Source organism: Marmota monax, unplaced genomic scaffold (genome assembly GCF_021218885.2).
Source record: "Marmota monax isolate L192 unplaced genomic scaffold, Marmota_monax_Labrador192_F-V1.1 WCK01_AAM20220418_F8-fsc00059, whole genome shotgun sequence".
Taxonomy (NCBI): Eukaryota; Metazoa; Chordata; class Mammalia; order Rodentia; family Sciuridae; genus Marmota; species Marmota monax.
The window spans coordinates 7,955,206-7,975,646 of NW_026693595.1; the positions used below are offsets into that span (position 1 = coordinate 7,955,206).

At 38.2% G+C, this 20,441-nt stretch overlaps 1 protein-coding gene across 3 annotated transcripts in view; it reads right to left on the minus strand.

The window, feature by feature from the left end:
- Pip5k1b (phosphatidylinositol-4-phosphate 5-kinase type 1 beta) overlaps positions 1–20,441 on the minus strand; it is a 291,725-nt gene that overhangs the window by 157,534 nt on the left and 113,750 nt on the right. For all 3 annotated transcript variants that reach the window (XM_046459397.2, XM_046459396.2, XM_046459399.2), the window contains 2 exons: positions 19,448–19,531; positions 16,281–16,349 (listed from right to left, as the gene is read on the minus strand). In XM_046459397.2, the coding sequence (XP_046315353.1) occupies positions 16,281–16,349 (69 nt within the window). In that variant the 5' untranslated portion in view covers positions 19,448–19,531. The remainder of the gene's footprint in view (positions 1–16,280; positions 16,350–19,447; positions 19,532–20,441) is intronic.

Consider the following 20,441-nt stretch of genomic DNA (forward strand, 5'->3'; position numbering starts at 1 on the left):
GGCAGTTTACAAAATAAACTCACATGAATCAAGAGCTTACATATTTTCAGATAGACAGCATAATGGAAAAAAAAAAGAATCCCATTTGCAATAGGAACAAAATAAATATAAAACAGATCTCAAAATATCAACATCCAAAAAGGCCCACAAAAGTTATATAGAGTATATTCACTAAAAATAGGTCAAAATTCTATGAAGAGAAAAATGTGTTGAAGATCATAAGTGACAATAAATATATAGGTATTTCATTCTTGGAAGGAAAGATGTAATAGCTTAATGATGCTACTTCTCCCTTAATTCAATAGCACATTTAATACGATTTCAACAAAAATCTTTTTAGAACTCTATTTTTAGAGATAATGGCCTTATAATTCTAAAATACAGTGAGAGGAATAAATATAAAAACATCAGCAGTAAATGTTTTGAAAATTAGGAATACCAAGAAGTCGTAGACTAAAATTTATTATAACTAAAACAAGCAATTACGTGCAGAAATTGATAAATAAGAACAAGGAGAAAGCCTTAATGGAAATATTAAGAAATTTTATTTTACAAAAGCTTTGGTCAGAAAAAAGATGTAGGGGAGAGAGAAGGAGAGGGAGAGATTGGCTAATATGTACAAGGCTACAGTTAGAAGAAATAAGCTCTAGTGTTCCATGGCACAGTGGGCTAGGATGGCTAACAATATTGTACTGAATATTTCAAAACAGTCAGAAGAGGATTTTGAGTGCTCTCACACAAAGAAATGATAAATAGATGAGGTGATGGATATGCTAAATACCCCAATTGGATTACCACCCATTTATATGTTACAAAACATCATACTCTATCCTATACACATGTACAATTATTATGCCAACTGAAAACAAAATAAAAAAATTCTCACCAAAAAAGCAAAATCAACAGCCTATTTTAAATCCAGAAAAAATGTGCATCAAAAAATATAATGCCCTTAATATCTAAGTAGCACTTACCAATAAAACTGCAAAGGATGTTCATAAATAAACCTCACAAAAATACATGCAAATAAATAAAAATCATCTGAAAAAAATCAAACTTATAAATAAAAATCATCTGAAAAAAATCAAACTTAATGCTAATAAAAATGATACAAATACAACTGAAAATGAAGGCATTTTCACCTATCTAGTTGGCTAAGATATTTAAAAAGAATAGTGTCAGAGAGGACTTGGGAAAATAGGTGCCTCCTTAATCATCTGGGGGACAAGATGGGACGAACTTGCTGAAAAGGAATTTATTAATAGTGCTAAAATGCAAACAAATGCTGAATGTTTTCTCTGATATAAGGAGGCTGACTCATAGTGGGGTAGGGAAGGGGAGCATGGGAGGAATAGATGAACTCTAGATAGGGAAGAGGGGAGAGAGGGAAAGGGAGGAGGCAGGGGATTATCAAGGATGGTGGAATGTGATGGACATCATTATCCAAAGTACATGTATGAAGACATGAATTGGGTGTCAACCTACTTTATATACAACCAGAGATATGAAAAATTGTGCTGTATATGTGTAATAAGAATTGTAGTGCAAAAAACCAAGTACATGTATAAAGACATCAATTGGCGTGAACATACTTTAATCAAAGATGTGAAAAATTGTGCTCTATAGGTGTAATAAGAATTGTAATACACTCTGCTGTTGTGTATTTTAAAAAAATAAAATCAATAAAAAAGAAAAAAAATAGTGCTAAAATGCTCAGCCTCTTTAACTTGATTTCATGAGGTCATAGGCCAAGTCTCTTGTGTTCACCCCTGAGACTGACAAATAGGTGCCCAGCTTTGTCTTCTGATTGAGAGATTGTGGGGAAATAGGCATCATGGGCTTGGAAACCTGGGAACAAAAGTACTGTTTTGGGCTGCCTGGGTGCCCACTGCTTACTGGCCTGAACACTGAGGCTGAATTTGGGTCAAAGAGCAGGAAAGGCATGGAGGCTGTAATGCTTCCTGTTTCAGGAGGAGATTGTGGGTTACACTGTTCCTTTATGGAAATGAAAGCCTGAGGATAGGGCTGGGGCCTGGTATCACAGTTTGTCCTTGTGCACTAGCCAGAGTGTATCCCATCAGGGATTCTGAGGGCCATGGGGTACCACAGGGAGACATGCCACATCAGCTATGTGTGGCCACCTGGCATCTGGTAAAACACCCTTTCCTTGGCTAAACATATCAGGAGCTTTATTAGACGGTGCAGTTTTTTCCAACACATCTGTGAACTCATCTGAAACAATTCAGTACTTCCATAACTCCAAAAAAGTACACATTAAAAAATGTAGCTATACTGTGTACAACCAAAAATATAAAAAATTGTGCTCTCTATATGTATAATATAAGTTGTAATGCATTCTACTGTCATACATACCAAATTAGAGTAAAATATTTAAAAATTAGCTATACCTATCTATCTAACTCAATGGAAATCTCTAATATGCTAAAAAAAACTTCATCAGAAATAAATAATTGAATGGATTAAAAGCCTGGAAATAAACATCAATTCAGCTTGAGCTGGCATATCCCAAATTCCAAAAGGAAATGGAAAATTTTGACTTTTTATTACATTGAATACTTCCTTAAAAAACCATTTCTTTTTCCAAAGCACAATTTCAGAAAAAAAATTCTCTGATTTTGTTCTCCAGTGCAGCTTCACTGCTTTTAAAAAAATCTCTTATATTTATAACTTAAGATACCTCTAACCTTAAGGTCATATCCAAAACAAATATTCCACAAAACAGGAGATAAAGGGGGATAGTGGAACTGACTTGTCTCTGAATTTAGAATAATTAATAAGCCAAAAATAAAGATATTCTGGAAGAAGGGGCACCATTGCTTGTGTTGCTTAGTTTTGCCACAATTTTCTTTAAATGCACACAGAACAAAGCTGGACACTGGCTGCCCTTCCCACCATACCCTTCAACCACATGCCCTATTCTATTGCACTTGTTTCCTTAGAGGAGAATGACATTTATTTTCCCCAGAATTCTATTGGCCAAGGAAGAGCTATTACACTGTGTAAAGGCAGAGACAGGAGGAGGAGAAAGGGTTCTTAAAAGCCCAAGATAGTTTCCCAAAAGTAAATCAGACATTGAAAGATGGTAAAGCACAAGAGAAAACTCAGAATTTTATTCAATGTGATGCAAAGCAAAACATTTTCCCTTTCTAGACGTAAGTTTTTAAAGATGTCTTTAATGCACAAAAGCTAGGCTTCCCTTTGCCATAGACTTTTAATGCTTTTTGAAAATAACTTGCCACTTTCAATACTCAATGGTAATAACTCAATAGGACTGCCATGGAGGGGAAACAGGGTCCCAGACCACTAGCAATTCCAAACTTTTAGCAGTATTCCAATATGGAGAGAATGGTAGTAATATCTGTGCCTTCTCTAAGCACTGAATTCTCCCTAATCTCCCTGTCCTTTTAGGGCTTAAGTTCTATTGTGGCAACAATAATAGCAACTTTATAGTTTATGGTCAATTACCATCTTCTAGAGCCTTCTACAGAATTAAGTTTTGTACTCAAACCACACTATAGCAATGCTATGCTCACACATGAAGTGTCCTTCATGAGGTTGAGCTCATCAGTGGCCCATCCAACCGAATGGCCCTGGTACAGTTTCCCATCTGGAGTTGAGGCTGCTGGGGGTGAGGAAAGAAGAGAGGGCATAGGGCAAGTGTTCTATCTGCTTTCATCACTGCCTTTAAGTCCTAAGGGCAGCTTTCAAGTTTACACTCCTTTATAATTTTGTGAGTGATATAGATTGCTTTTAAATTACTAGGTTATTGTTTCATCTCACCTCTTCTGAAATAGCAAACCTGGACAATCATTGATCCTGGTGTCATTTTACAAAGAAAAAGCTGGATTTCTTTGCTGTGTTTAAGAAGTAGACTGTCAACTAATCCCAAATCTGGAACCCCTTTGAATGGCTGCCACTATCTAGGGGCAGCCTTTAATTGGGCCAGAACCTGGAAAGAATAAAACTGTTAAGTAACAGAGATGGAAAAATGCTGCCTTTTAAAATTTGTTGCTGAGGCTCTCTCATGAGCAGCTGATCTTAAATGTAGATGAGAGTCAAGGGGACTTATGGATGCTACACCATTAATAGACAACTTTCAAATATCTATATAATGACCCATGACCCAGATAATCAGTGTCATCTTTGATTTAGAAAAAGTCCAGAGAACTGAACTAAGCTTTTTAAAAGTGTGCTTTCTGTGAGTCAAACATCCAAAGTACAAATTCCACCCCCTTTCTGCCCTTCCACCCCAACATATCTCACCTCTAATTGTAGAACTGGAACTGTAGGCTCAAGAATATATCTGTCTGGAAAGTCAATGACAATTTTAGAATTAAGAAAAAAAAAAGTGATACATCCTTGAATGCTATGTGCTAGGCAACGTGTGGGACCCTATAGATGTCAAGATGACTGGGCAAGGCCCCTGCTTTCTAGCTGTTCATGGTGCGGTTGTCAGGACATAACTGCACACAATTATTACAAAACAAAGTCATCCATGAGACAACAGAGGTCAGTGCAGAGAGCTGGGGAGGTCTGGGGAAGGGGCTACTGACAGACATCACTTGGGAGAGTGGGCAAGGCAATGAGAGAGCTGTTTCCAGAATGAAGAGATCATAGAGTGACCAACATGCATGAAAAGGCATAAGGATTGAATAAGAAAGAAAAAAAAAAGTTTGGTATGTGTGTCCAAGATGGCGGCAGAAGATGGGTCAAATCACACTGACTGGTGATGAACCATAAAGGACTTATACTGTTCTATGAAATGTGGATTTTTTTTTCTTCTGTAGACAACAGAGGGTCAGTAGAAGATTATAAGGCAATGTCTTGGAAAGCTTTGCTTATTGTAGGAATACAAGTTGAGTATCCTTTATCCAAGATGTTTGGGATAAGAAGTATTTTGGATTTTAGAATTTTTTTTCAGATTTTGAAATACTTGCATATACATAATAAGAGATTATAGGGAGGGACCCAAGTATACACTACTATAGACATAGCCTGAAGGTAATTTTATGCAGAATTTTTAGTGTACTTGTGCACTGATGGTGACCCATTGCATGGGGTCAGGTTTGGAATTTCTCATTTGTGGTGTCATGTCAGCACACAAAACATTTTCAGATTTTGCAGGATTTTGGAATTTCCAGTTAGGAATGTTCAACCAATATGGCTCTGTAAAGAAGAGTCTTAAGAGACAATATAAAAAAATATGGATGTTCCTTAGTCCTGGGGCCTCTCCTTTCCACCTATTTCACCATTTTCTATGGATTTACAACTGAACAAATTGAAGTTGAACTCTCCCTTAAGTTCCCAATCCACATTTTCAACCACCCATTTGTTTTCCCCTGTCAATGGCTCCCTGACATTTCCAGACTAACATGTTAGAAGACTTCACTTTTCCTCACCATCTTAACAAATGGCCACCAGATCTACCCAGAAGTTCAAGTTAGAATCCTGGGATCATTGATGGTTCCTATCACTCCCTTGGTCCCACTTCAACCATGACCCAGCCAATATCACTGAAACATATTTCAAATATGTTTCCTTCTTTTCTCCTTCCAGTCTACCATCTTAGTCTAGGCCACTGCTTAATTCTCTAACCCAGGGTTTCTCAATGTGGCATTACTGTCATTTGGGGCTGATGGTTCTTTGTGATGAGGGGCTGCCTTAGACACTGCAGGATGTGTCACAGCAACCCTGATCTGCACCCACCAGATGCCAGCAATACTCCCTCTCTCCCCATTTGTGACAGCATTGTCTGGTGTTGCCAGGGAGACAAAGCAGGCCCCAGCTGACAATCATTGTTCTTATCTAATTTGCCTACTCTTCCTTACTCGGGATCCTCCACACTCTGGCCTCTCCTTGGTTCTCTGAATTCACTCAGCTCCTTTCTGTTTCCAAGGAGGCTCTTTCCTCCATTCTTCTCTTGGCTGCCTCATCATACCTGTGATCCCAGCCCCCAAGTCATCTCAATAGAGGGGCTCCCTGAATAGCTTACCTAAAAGGACCCCTGTCCCTCTTTATTATCATCACAATGCTTGGTGATTACTAAGGTGGTCATTATTAGCCAGATATGGTGACATACACTTGTAGTCCCAGCTACTTGGGAAGCTGAGGCAGGAGGTTCATAAATTTGAGGCCAGCCTGGGCAACTAGTGAGAACCTGTCCCAATAATAACACAAAAATGAGACTGGGGATATAGCTCAGTTGTACAGCACTTGCCTAGTATGTGCGAGGTCCTAGGTTTAGTCTGCAGTGCTGAGGGGAAAAGTAAAGAAGCTAAGAGAAAACAATTTGGTAATTATTTGATTAAGCTTACTTTTTTGGTCTGTCTTTACCATGTAAATGAAAATATTATTAAGGCAGGGACTCCATCTGTCTTGATGAAATTAGATGTTTTTTTTTTTCCACTGTTTTACCTCTAAGGCCTAGTGCAGCGCCAATCTAAAGAACTGAGTGAGTGCATGGACATAAATGTGTCTTATATGCCAGATGCTAACCACACTCATAACAAATGTTAAGGGCATAATATGAAAACTTAGCTCAGAAGAATCAGAATGGTACCTGGACAACCTACATTTCAGCTTCCTGATTCATAATGTAGACAGAGGCACATCCTGGAGGGGTAAAAATCGCAGATATGAGTGACAGCATCTCATTATCTCCACTGGGAGAAGACCCCAAGAGCAGCTTAAATGTTTCCTTGTGATACAACCCAAATTGTGCCTTGGGGCACTTGGGAGTACACACATGCTGAACTTGGGCAAAAAAGACAGGAGGACTGATGATCTTTTTTTTTCCCCCCACCAAACCAGGGATTGAACCCAGGGGCGCTTAACCATTGAGCCACATCTCCAACCTGGCTCTGAACTTGCAATCCTCCTACTTCAGCCTCCAGAGCTGCTGGGATTGCAGGTATGCATCACCACACCCAGTGAGAATCTTAACTTTACAGCCACATTGAGACCAGAAACCACCTTCTTTTCCTTTTCTCCTTTACCATGTTGTGTGTTTCAAGGATAGTGGCTTCCATGCAGAGAACTGAGATGCCCCTGAGAAATCTCAAAAAATAGAAGTGACCAACAGAATCAAAACCAGAAACTCACCAGAAAATGCAGGTATGCTATTTGGGAGAACAGGATTCCCATAGGGAAAATACGTTTTAAAATAGCCACTCTCCTATCCAATGCTTTCTTTATCAGAAATAAAGTTGCTACTGAACAGATGATTAGTGAGTCATTGCCCAAGTGACTATCTATGGAACTTTTGGCCAGTTATGCTTTAAAATGTGTTCTAATTTGACCATTCAAAATGTGTCACACCCTGCCAAGTAGATCTCATCCCTTACTGTCAATTCTGAGGTCTACACTCAAGAAAAAATTTTAAAATCATTACTTTATTTCCAGTGTCCCACATAGTATTCCCCAATTTTTCACTTTGTATTGTCTAGAAAATGGTATTTTTCAGGCTATAGTTCAGATTCTATATACAGAGGTGAGACATACTTTGGATGAGGAAAATTGGATTTTGAACCACTGATTTGTGAAAAACATGTTTTAAAGTTGTTCAATTTTGTTAATTTATTTTTCCCAATATAAATACGGCTGGATTTATTTGTACCACTGACTGGCCTTTACTATTACAGCAGAGAACTGAGAATGAACATTTTGATGTCATGGGAACAGTGCTCTCTGGACACCAGTGTTCAGACCACAGTGCAGTAAGGAGGCTTTGACAGCCTGGAGAGAGTTACTGTTCCAGCTGGGTTACTATTCTGGCTGTATTCTGTCACTTACTTACTCTGTGCCCTGGAGCAGATTACTTAACCTCTCTGTATCTGTTTTCTCATCTATAAAGTAGGAATAACTATATAGTTGTCCTTCGGTATCCATGAGGAATTGGTTCTAGGACCCTCATGGATACCAAAATCTGTAGATGCTCAAGTCTCTTATATAAAAAGGCAAGGTATTTGCATATAACCTATACATATCCTCCCATAACTCTAATCATCTCTAAAATACTTATAATATATGATGCCATATAAATCTTTGTAAATAGTTGCTATACTGTATTGTTTAGGGAATAATGACAAGGGGAAAAGTCTGTACATGTTCAGAACAGGTGCAATTTTTTCCCAAATATTTTCAATTCATGATTGGTTGAATCCATGGATTCAGAACCACAGACACAGACAGCCAAGTACATCACCTCATTGGGTGCTTATAAAGAGTAAGTGAATTAATAATTCTAAAGTACTTAGAATGGTAGCTGGCATACAGCAAACACTGAATAAATGTTAGCTCTTATTATTAGCATAGCTTTTGAAAATGCTTCTGATTGATAGTAATTATGTTTAAGTTCACTGAATAAATAGGATTTGGGCTAGATTAAACTCAGTGGAATTTCATACGCAAGATTATTCTAGCAGCCAATGATTCTAACTCCATACAAAAGCAAATATCCTGAATAAGCACATGGTAAATACCCTGTGGAGAATGCCTCAATTCTGAATTGCTATGTTCTTATGTGACTCAAGATCGCCACCTTAAAAAGTCTCTGTTAAAAGTCAGGCAAGGGGGGCTCAGTGGCAGAGCACTTGCCTAGCATGTGTGAGGCTCTGGGTTTGAGTCTCAGCACCACATATCAATAAATAAAATAAAGTTCCAATGAAAACTAATATATATATATAAAAAAATAAGTCCAGGCAAAGGATGGGGCACGTCAGAATAAAGATGTATAAGCCAAAGGTCCTGGTGACAAGGAGCCTGCTGGTCAGATCAGACCCTGCTGGCCAAGCTGTGCAGGCAGGCGTGCAGATTACCTGCTTATGTTCAGCCCTTTCACTGGAAAACAAAAGCAACCTTGTGCCCTGAGAGCAGGAATGACAGCTCAGATGGCCCCAAGAGCTGCAGGAACACTGAACATTCCAGCCTGTGAGCCTGTCACTCATACCAAGCTCAACCACATCCTGGTTGCTGTTGCTCCTGAAGGAAGCCACATAAGAGGATTTAAGTTTAGGATATTATCTTCTATACTTAGTGTTTTAGGGCCCCTAAGGTGACATTTATTGGAATTGGGACTATAAAATGCAGTGTTTGTTGATCAGAAGGCAGAAGCACAAACAAAATCTCCGTGGTTTACCACATGTGAATGCGGAAAGAGGTCACTTAACAATGAACCATTCAGACAAATAGACTGACGTGATGGTTGGCTCCTTCAGTGGTTTCCATCCTGAACTGCTAAACGGTTTTTGCTTAATGACATGTAACACCTCGCTTAAAAGTAATAAAGGTATATTTGAAATCACACACTTAAGGACTCAGAAGACAGGCACACAGGTGACACTATGCAGAAGCAGAGTTGTTGGAGGGATAATCTGCACTGGGGAGAAGGGTAATGCATAGGATTATATATGCTTCAGAATCTAATGGGGTTATCTAATAACTCCCCATCTCTAAAAAACCAAGATCACCTCCTTGCTGATCAATTTTTAAAACCCAACAGCAGCCCATTATTAGTCATTCATCTTTGTTCCTTATTTCAGAAACCACTGCTGCTAGAAAGGACACGGTGTCTGGTTCTAGCACACCCCGTGCCATGCCCAGATCTAACTGCAGCCAGCATGAGGATGCTAAGTGACCCCCGCCTCACATCCAGCCCTGGGGGAGCAGTCACCCTGCTGCCTTGCTCTGTTCCCACAGACTAATCTGGAAATCAGAGGTGGTGGGATCTCGCTTGCAGTAACAAAAACAGTGACTTCACTCATTAATATTCTTTGCTCAGTATGTGTTCACATCTATTAAACTGTTTGATCCTCACAGCACTATATGCTATTCAGAGTAGAAATTAATTACATTTTATCAATGAGGAAAACTAATATACAAATCTATTAGAAAAAGTGCTCAGGATTAGAAACTAGTATCTGGCAGAGCTGGACTCATATCCGACCCTCCTCTTAAAAGGCTAATTTGGTTTAGGCAAAGGTTTTTCAGCCTTGGTACTAGCAACGTCTAGGTGATTCTTTGTTTGGGGGATCTTTTCTGTGCACTCTAAGACGCAGAATCCCTGGTCTCCACCTCCTAGAAGCCAACAGCACCAGCTCCCAACATCCAAATATATCTCTAGACCTTGCTAAATCTTCCCTGGTAGGCAAAACAGCTGTTGGGAACCACTGGGCTTGGGGGCTGAGGACTAAGGTAAGCTAGGTGTCACATGTGAAAGGACCACTTTCCTAGGGACCAGTGTAGCTGCTGTTCAGGGCAAACTTTAATAAAGACGCCTCTGTTAAGCTGTAGCGTGTGGTTCTCTCAGGACACAGCACAGGTCTGCTTGTTTAAGGAAAGTGGTGGCTTTCTAGAATTGAAGGAAAGGAAGAGTGGTCGGGGCATGGGACACATGCCAGCTCACTTCCCCTCCAAAATTTTGACATGTTGTTTATTTGGTTTTTAAATAGGAAATACATTCACATGTTTCAAAATTAAATATGCATAAAGAGGTACATACAGAGATCTTTCCCCAATTCAAGAGCCCTATCACAGAGTTCTTCCTAGAGGCAGCTATTATTAAGCTGTCTTATGTGTCTTCCCTGAGAGGTTTTATAAAAGAACTTGTGTTTAAACAAATGCTTCTTCTTAGATCACAGTGTCTCTGGTCTACAACTTTAAACATTACTCACGTTTAAAAAGTCATAAAAGGCATCTTTCCTTAAAATGTGGTGAGGGCCAGACATTATTCCCTCTGCCCCATTGCTGCCTGTCTCTGTTGATGAGGAAAAACGGGGCTGAGACGTGGGATGAAACGGCAGCTAAGGTCTGAAAACGTAAAACAAGAAGAGAAACTTGGCTGGGGCACCGGGGGCCAAGGGCTGCTACCTGAGTGTGTCCTGGTCCTATTAGACATGGAGGAAGTTGGTTAAAGAGACCTGGCATCTCCCTGGTCAGTGTTGGAGACAAAGGCAGGGGAACTCTGTCCTCACTGCCCTTGGCAGTCACCAGAACCAGAATCTCCCAGTGGAGGCCTGTGTTGGGCAAGTACCAGGAAGGAGTGAGAAGCAAAGCGGGTAGAGGCCTAGTTGCAGAGGAAAGAGAGGAGGAAAGGCAAAGGGTGGTAATAAACACACCCCATGCTAGTCCATGTCCAGGTAGTTGGGAAATGCTAACTGTTCTACAGCAGAGATCACAAAATCAGGACATCCCATGGCTGGAGGTTGTATATCCTTCCTGAAGACTGCTAGGTGACCTGGCATTTGACATTGAATTGCCACGCTATCTGCTGTTTTTGAAAGGGTTAGGATTGGGCTGGGCAATTTTTTTCACATTTAAAATAGAGAATACTTGGATAGCTGGTTTCAGTCAGTATTTCACCTAGTTAATACTACCCTTAATGAGACCTCCTGCCCTGTTATAAAAACAAAAACAAAACCAAAATATATTCTTTCCCCAAATTTTTTAGTTTCATCAATGGCAGAAATGTTCTGGTAGTCACTCTGATTGGAAAATTTTAGGTCTGTCTTAACTGTGATTTTTTTTTAATCTTTCCTTTTTTTTTTTTTTGTATCAGGAATTGAACCCAAGGACTCTCAACAACTGAGCCACATCTCCAGCTCTTTTTTAAATTTTGAGACAGGGTCTTGCTAAGTTGCTGAATCTGGCTTTGAACTTGTGATCTTCCTGCCTCAATCTCTAGAACTGCTGAGATTACAGGTATGCACCACCATACCCAGATTTCCTCTTTTTGTACCCAGATTTATACCCAACTGTGTTGTTCAACTAACAGAAAAGCTTCCCATGTCACTGTCTCCTGGCTGCATAGAACTTGCACACTGTGACTAGATTTGCATAGTCATTGCATTATTTCACTATCCTCCACAACGATGTCATGGAACCAATAATGTATACTGTCTGGCATGGTAGCCATCAGCCACATGTATTATTTAAGCTTAAATTTTCCAAAATCAAGATTAAAAAAAATTCAGGTGTTTGGACACCATGGCATGTTTCAAAACCCAACAGCCTCAGGTACTACTGAAAATTCTACTGGACAACACTGGCCTAGAACATATTAGTCATATAATGTGGATTGAAGCCCTCCAATCCCTAAGACTAGGTATCACTCAGACCCAGTCTATATTTCCCAAATTACCTGCTATTTTCCCCAAACACTGACACCTGACTTTGTTCAGTCTGGTCTCTCCCCCTCTTCCAACAAACCACACTCATCCCGATTCTGTGCCTGGGCTCATAAAATTCTCTATCATGAAGACAAATAAGTAAGTAAAACAGAAAATACGGTCAACTAAAAGATTTGGAGTTTTGTCATGACAAAAGACAATGAGACATTATAAAATTTTGTCCCAGGAAAATGCTCTGCTAACAAGCCTGGGAAAAGCCTCAGAACACTGTTGTGAGTTTGGAGCTCATCAGGATTTGCAAGCTGATTAAATAAAATGCTATTTATCCTGGCACTAATACTGATTTGGTTCATTAATTTTTTTTTTCACATGGGATCACATTTTTTCCTCTCAAATAAATCCTAAGGTCATGTGAAGCAGAGACAAGTTCTAACAGGTATTTCTTTTGCATCCTTTTCTTCTCTTCCTCACTTTTTCATACCAACAGTGGGTCAGAGGTTGTAAAACACTGCAGCTTATGGGCCTGATCTGTTCCAAGGGCATGTTGTTTTGCTGAGAGTATATTTTTTAAAAAATTGGGGGAATAGTTGATGATTTAAAAAATTTCACATCAAAATGCTTATTTCTGGTTTCCTGAGAAATCAGACCACATGGCAGTCCTGGGCAAGCACTCATGCGTTGCTCTATTAGCTGGAGCAGAGTGCTACCCCTCCCCTTATAAAGGTCTATATTCTCCTGATGGTTCCCCTATTATTTCACTCCTTTATTACCTGTGTTGTGGCTCTAGGCTTTTGCATTTGCAACTCTTGCAGAAGATACTCAGTGAATTACCTGAGAATCGAAATACTAGACTCTGTAAATATAGCGAGGCAGCTCTTAATGCCTGTCTTAATGGGCAGCTTGTTTGTTTTAGGCAGCTAAAACCAAACTTATTTTAGCCTTTAGCTGATGACATTAACCTTATGTTTAACACTTCCTCCTGGGCTTGCCAAGGACTGATAATGGATTAGGGAAATGGTCAAATGGAGTTTGGAAAAAAAGCAGGCAGCCTAAACAATCATGTGCAAATAATCAAGAGAGGGAGAGTATAGAATTGTTCCTTGAAACTGAGTGTTCCCTAAAAACATGTGGAAATCATAACACTCATGATACTGAGTGTTGCTTGTTGCTGCTCAGTAAATCTTGGGTATTATTCAGAAAGCCTAAGCCAGCTGGTTAACACAGACTCATACTGAGTTTTTCTCTTTTAGTCATCTCATTAGACACTGCTGATTACAGTTGTTTACAAGTCTTGTTTCCCTCAAACTACTGCATGTTTCTTATGGACTCCTTTCCTCTCTTTCTTGTTTGTAGCACAGTAGATGGGGGCTCCTTAACTTGGGCTACCTGAATTGGCTTAAGTCACAGCAAAGACACAATGGCTCATCAGAGCTATAGGACTAGGAAAGAAATTTTAAGTTATTTGTAAAGATCATAACTAACGAAGTTCATGGTGGCCTTGATGATACTCATCTAGTCTGTGACCTGTCATTTCCAGTTTCTTTGTCATTTTTCCCTCGTGTAAAAAAATAGGAAAGCCCAGTGTGGTGGTGCATACCTGTAATCCCAGTGGCTCAGAAGGCTGAGGCAGGAGGATTGCAAGTTCAAAGCCAGCTTCAGCAAAATTGAGATGCTAAGCAACTAAGTGAGACCCTGTCTCTAAATAAAATACAAAATAGGATTGGGGATGTGCCTCAGTGATTGAATGCCCCTGAATTCAATCCCCGGTACCCCCCAAAATTAGGGATAATATTTTCTTATCTCCTGCCTTATAACCATCCTCCTATTCTCAAATGCATTCAAAGCTCACACTCAGGCATTATTCAGGCATTTCTGTCTTCTAGCTTCAAGTTCTTTCATCTGGGAAATGGTTTATGGGGTCCAGAGAGAGACATGTTTGCAATAGTGAATGTGCCTCATATTATCACCTCTCCTAACTCTTTCATTAACACCTTCTCCAGTTTGAAGATATACTGCTTAATGGAGAAGAATTAAATTGAATAATTCAGCTAAGCTTTTATCTGTCAGCAAAGCAACACTCTTTGTAAGTGATCCTTTCTTCCTGCTGTGCATATCAATACCATTTAACTGAGGGTTAAGGTTCTAGGGGATGCGCTGGTTTTTGTTTTCCAGTGTTTTCCTTAGAGGAGCTGCATACCTTACCATCCATTGCTTACATGCCTTTTAAAATCAGAGATCATCAAAAAGATCTCTGTTGTTGTTGGTATTTTGTTTTGTGTGTGGAGTTAGGTTTTTTTCATTGTTGTTCCCCTTTTAACTTTCCTTTTCTTCTTTTATCTACTGAAATTACTTGTTATCACAGAATCTGATTTTTAGTTTTTATAACTTTCCCAACACTTCTGAGCTAAATATTCCATTAGAGACATTAAAGGTAGAATCCCACCTAGAATATTACTTACAACCTGCTTTACTAAATTCTTGGGCCAGACACACTTAACTAACTTCAGGTTGTCATGATCATATTCTTTGCATTATGTTTGCATCAGGAAGGAGCTCCTGTGGGTCAGGATTCAGTCAACAGTCTGCACTGTGCAATGCTGATCAAGAATGCTGCCTGACACTGACCTGAAGTAATGTCAGGCTTAGAGACCATCTCTATGTTGGTCTCATGACTGACTGAGTTTACGTGGAGTCTTAGACAAATAAGGGCATTTGTTTTTACTACCAGTATCTAAAAATAAACAATAATAGTGTATTGTAACCTTTGGCCAGATGCACAAATTTTATAAGATAATACAGAGTGACATTTCTGAGCTCTTGAGTCCCCACCCTGCTTTTCCCTAATTGCATCATCATTCTGGATGATAACCTTATAGGTTTAAACTTATAGGTTTGGATGAATAGAAAACTCACATAAGAAAGATATATCAGGAAAAAAGGACATATTATTCCCCATAAAAACTGAACAGGAAATGTATCATGTTAGTTTGATCATCTGAATATGTGGTCAGATCAAATGATTCAAGCACTTACTGACAAAATGTCTCATCACTGATCCATCAAAGAGTAACAGGTAAAAGGGAAAATTAAAATATAATAAAACCTCAATACACAAACCTCCTATTCCCAAGAGGGCAGGAGGGAAAGAACTTTTAAAAGCTGTATAGTCTATTTATAATCAGGAATAGCAGTGCCTGGGGACACATTTTACCCAGAAATGTCTCTGAACATTAATTGCTTGCTAGGAACCAAGGATTTATCAAATTCAAAGAGTAGTAAGATAAGATATATTGGGAAGTCTGGAAAATTAAGATTTTTGTGAAATGAGCTAAAGACATGAAATCTGAGAGGCTCAGAAAAAGTGCAAGCGCGCGCGCACGCGCGTGCGTGCATGTATGTAGAATTTCACACTTCAGCTTTGTTTAAACTCCAAAGGTAGAAAATGTTTAAAATTCTGGTGGAAAGCAACAAGTCCATTAAAGAAATCATATACTAGATGCTGAACACTGTGTGCCCTTAACAGCCACCTTAGGAATAATAACTACCTTCCCTTATAGTCTATCACGGTAAGTGTGGTGGGCAGAAAATGGCTCCCAAAGATTTCCTCGCCCTAATCCTTGGGGACTGTATGTCACATTCTATGGCAAAGAGGAGTTGAAGCTACAGAGAAAATTAAGGTTGCTGTTTAGCTGACTTTCTAATAAAGAAATCATCCTGGACTTGAAAGCAGGAGGGCTTCATGTAATCACACAGGTTCTTTAAAGTGGCGAGTGACATAGCAGGAAAAAATGCCCAGCAGCCACTACTGGATTGGAGATGGACAGGAGACATGGTATGGGGAATGCAGACAGCCTCTAGAAGCTGGAAAGAACAAGGTAATGGTGCTCCCCTAGATCTCCCAGGAAGGATGCAGCTCTGCAGACATCAAGGAGACCCAGGGCAGATTTCTGACCTTCATAACTATAATGATTTGTGTTATTCAAACGCCAAGTTTGTGGTAGAGCAGCAACAGGAAGCTAAAACAGTAACTTAAAACTGCTTTAAAAGAAGAAAAGGCCTCTGACAATATTAACATGCCAAACAGTAGACCAGGGCTCCACTTCAGGAGTTGAAGAAAGAACAAAAGACGCTTACCTTCTTATAGGTTTTTTCTTCATTTTGTTTTCCAGGAGCTGCATCTCCATTTTCAGCAGCTGACGACATCTACAAGGGAAAAATATTCTCATTTGAATTTAAACTCTACTCTGACATACAACATATTAATAACATTGCTAACTAAGGGAGGCATTTTTAACTTTGCTTTTGTTATCATTATTGTTGTTGTTTCTAAGAAAAGAAGAAATTCTCAGAATGCTAAAAAAAACCCACAAATCTTTGTTTTCTAATTTTTTGTGAAATCAACCTTTACTTTTCAAAAATATCTGGAAAGTACCAAAAACTATGAATCAGAGAAAAAAAATCATTTTTAATTCTAGTTCCCATAAGCGACTCCATTATTCACAATTTAGCATATTTGTTTCCACTTTTTGCTCTAGGCATTTTTATATGAAAAATATTACAATACTGCCTTACTCAGTATTGTCACTGAATATTAATGTACCCTAAAAAGTATTTTCCCATCTGATGATAAAAGTTTCATTGTAAGGACAATAATGTTTTCTACTCTCGAGGTATACCACTGTCTGAAAACTGTTGTGTATCAATACTTAGGTTAATAATGCTAATATTGGAGGACAGTTGAGGTGGTTCAAGGATTTTGCTTCTAAAAATAACACATAATTATTTTGTACTTACACCTTCAATGTGTTCTTGGACAAGAGTCCTGGAATTATTAAATCATACCAAGGTATTAAAAAGTTCAAGCTCTTAATATAGTGCTAAATTTCTTTCCAAGAAGACTACATCCATTTATACCATAACAGCAGTGAGTGGGAGCTTGCTTCATGACATACTTAGCAACGATTACTATTGTTTTCGATCTTTGTTAATCTGACAGTAAAACAAGGCCTCTCCTGAATCAATTGAACAATTACTTAATCTATCAGTACTGGGGATTGAATCCAGGAATGCTCTACCACTGACCTATATCCCCAGCTCTTTTTATTTTTTTATTTTAAGACTGAGTCTCACAAGTTGCCCAGACTGGCCTCAAATTTGCAATTCTCCTGCCTCAGTCTCATAGCTGGGATTACAGGTGTGCACCTCAGCACCAGGTCATCTCTCCTGATTTTGATTTGCATCTTTGAAAATTACTAGTGAAGGTTAACATTGTTTTTCACAACATTTTAGCTCTTCATGTTTCTTTTGAATTTTCCATTGTTTTGCTCATCTATTAGAGTCTTAGTATTTCAGATATTAATATTTACCTGTAATGGTTATTAATATTAATGATTTCCTTATTTATTTCTATGTTTTGAGGCTACTAATCTATTATCAAATGTATTATTAATATTTTTCTGTGTTGCTGCATATTTTTTAATTTGTTTTATAATTAGGATATAGAGAAACTTTATAGTTTTATGCACTTAGCTATTGGTTATCTGATTTTTTCCCCCAATGCTTTTAGATAGAACACTTTTTCTCACAGAGAAATATAGATGCTCAAATGCATTTCTCTTATTTCTTATTAAAACTTTCACTTCAAATTAATCTAAATTTTTAAATTCAGTTACTTCTGTGATAAATAAGGTAACTGCACAGAGTCACGATATTTGAGGGTCTTAAGTTGCATGAAGAGCATTTCATACAGTAAGGAGAGATAGATAAAACTTCTGACTTTCTTAGAAATCTCTAAAGCATTCTTCAAATCTGAGGCTTTTAATAAATGCCATATTTGCTATACAGAATAATTCACCAGTCAATTTTCTGCACTAAACAATTGAGTTTGCCTGGGCCGCCAATAACTTGTATGGCCAAAGCCATGTAGGAATGTGAAAGCATGGGCCACAGCAAGCACACCTTACCAAATTTATTACTACCCAGCAATCAAACCACCCTGCTATCCTTTTAATTTTTCTGATCTATTTATTCAATCTGTCCATATTAAAATAGGGAGTTTCAAGGACAGGTGTTTCACAAATGACTGCTTTCCACTGTATCTGTTTAATTTGCTTAAAGAACAATTGAGTTTTCTAGTCTCCGTGGGATAATATTTTAGTGAGTTCTGAATGAAATACTAGGAAAATTAAAGTGCCTGAAAGGCTTTAAAATATCAGGCTCAGTATAAAAAACAAACCTTCAGCTGCTCAATAGAGCCAGGAGAATAAAGACCTCCCTGAAGAATGCCACTCCAGTAATTGCACATCTAAGACTTTGCAGCTTTTAAAATGCAACCACTTCAAGAGTGACTCTGAAGGGTGCTTGAAAAAGCCACCTCAATGAGAAATTGACCAACTGGCATGAATGAAGGATGGATGATGAGATGGTCTTAAAGTATTTTTTTATTATTTTGTAACTCACCCCTGGCTTGACAATAGGGGAGACGAGGAGAGAAATGGGTAAACTTCAGTCTTAAAAAATCAATTCCTTTTAAGGTGCACAAAACAGATAATAATGATAATGGAGGGCCCTGAACTACCACCTGAATTCAAAGGGTTTTTGTTTTGTTTTATTTTATCCTTCTATAGAGTGATGTTTATCAAAGCTCACACAGACCTATTAACCAGAGACACCTGGGTTGGAGAGGCAAATGGGATGCTTGGGAATGAGCTGATAAAGTGCAAAGAACTGTTGAAATGGTGAGAGCGGTGATTACTATTTGTTCCTAATCTTGTTATATTTCCACACCACTTAGAATACTTCATTTGCAATTATGGAAGTCAAGGAAAGTATAGATAAAAGACATTGTTTTAAAAAACATTATAATCATATATATTTTTCATATACACATAAGAGGAAGGAGGAAAGACATTCTCCGAAGTACTGATTATCTACAGATGGTAGAATTATAAATGCTTTAGGTTTTTGTTTTTATATTTTTCTATGTTTTCCAAGTACTCTGCATAAGTGCTACTACATTTAAAAATAAGAAAAATGCTAATGTTATTAAAAATTTAATCACACTCAATAATTAATGGCAGAGACCACATCTGGGTTTTGTCCCTTCAGATAGACCAACACCCACAAATTTTCTGGCTTCTGTTTGCTTAATGTTTGTTTTAAATTTGATAATGTCAAAATTAAAGGTCATGAATGAGATTCATGCATTAGAATATTTATTTATAAGTAAGTATACACTAAAAAGATATGCAAATATACTGCATAGTCAGAATTCATTAAAAATATAGACTATAGTTTCTTACCTTTATAAATGAAATGGCAAGTCATCTGTAGTTGGTAGTGATGGGTGGCCTATTCATGTTGCAACTTTTTTCTTTCCCAGGTTCCTGTTAAAATAAAAATCACTGGTCAATATTTATTCACACCCCTATTTTTCTCCCAGGGATACATACACACAAAATTTAAAAGAAGGAAGGAAGGAATATGAAGGAAAAATAAAGAGGCAACAAGATGATGCCATCAATAGGGGTTATGCATAGGACATAAGCCATGTAATCCAATATGGCATTGAAGAAATGGAAGTCTTCAATTTGTCTCAGATCCCTAATTGCCACAGCAAAGGAAGACATGATCAGTTCCCACATGCCCATTGTCCAAGAGATAAAAGCAAGCCAGTGCCTAAAACAAACCACAGGTGTTGGAGGATTGAGGCTGGAGTGAAAATTTCTATTGTGGGTTTTCATAGAGGGGACTTCATTTGACATGTGGACAATTTTTCATTTCCCTCTGATATATCAACTGTGATTTTTGTTAGAGTTGCTCAGATGACACAACTTTAAACCACAATTCAACAAACCTCTTTGGCTATAATTATGTTTTACACAGAAGAGATACTTGCTCATTGTAATCAAATTTTAAAATGCACAGAAATATAAAGTAAAAATAAACCAGGTCCCATATTTTCTCCCTCTAGAAAATAACCAATGTTAGCTTTTTGCTGTACAGACTTTCAAAATGTCCCCTATGTTTGTTTATATACACACACACACACATATGGACACACAATTTCTTCAACTTGCTCCTACCAATCTATTTTAGATATATTTTTCCAAATCTACAATCTACTCATTTAAAAGTAACTGCAAAATATTTCACAAGATACACATATCATCATTTAACCATTCTCTTTTGGTTGAACATTCAGACTGTTTCCAGGGTTGGCTACTATAACAACAGCAGGAATAAACAGCCTTACTCAAACATCTTAAATGTTTGAGTACTTTTATTTCTGTGGGA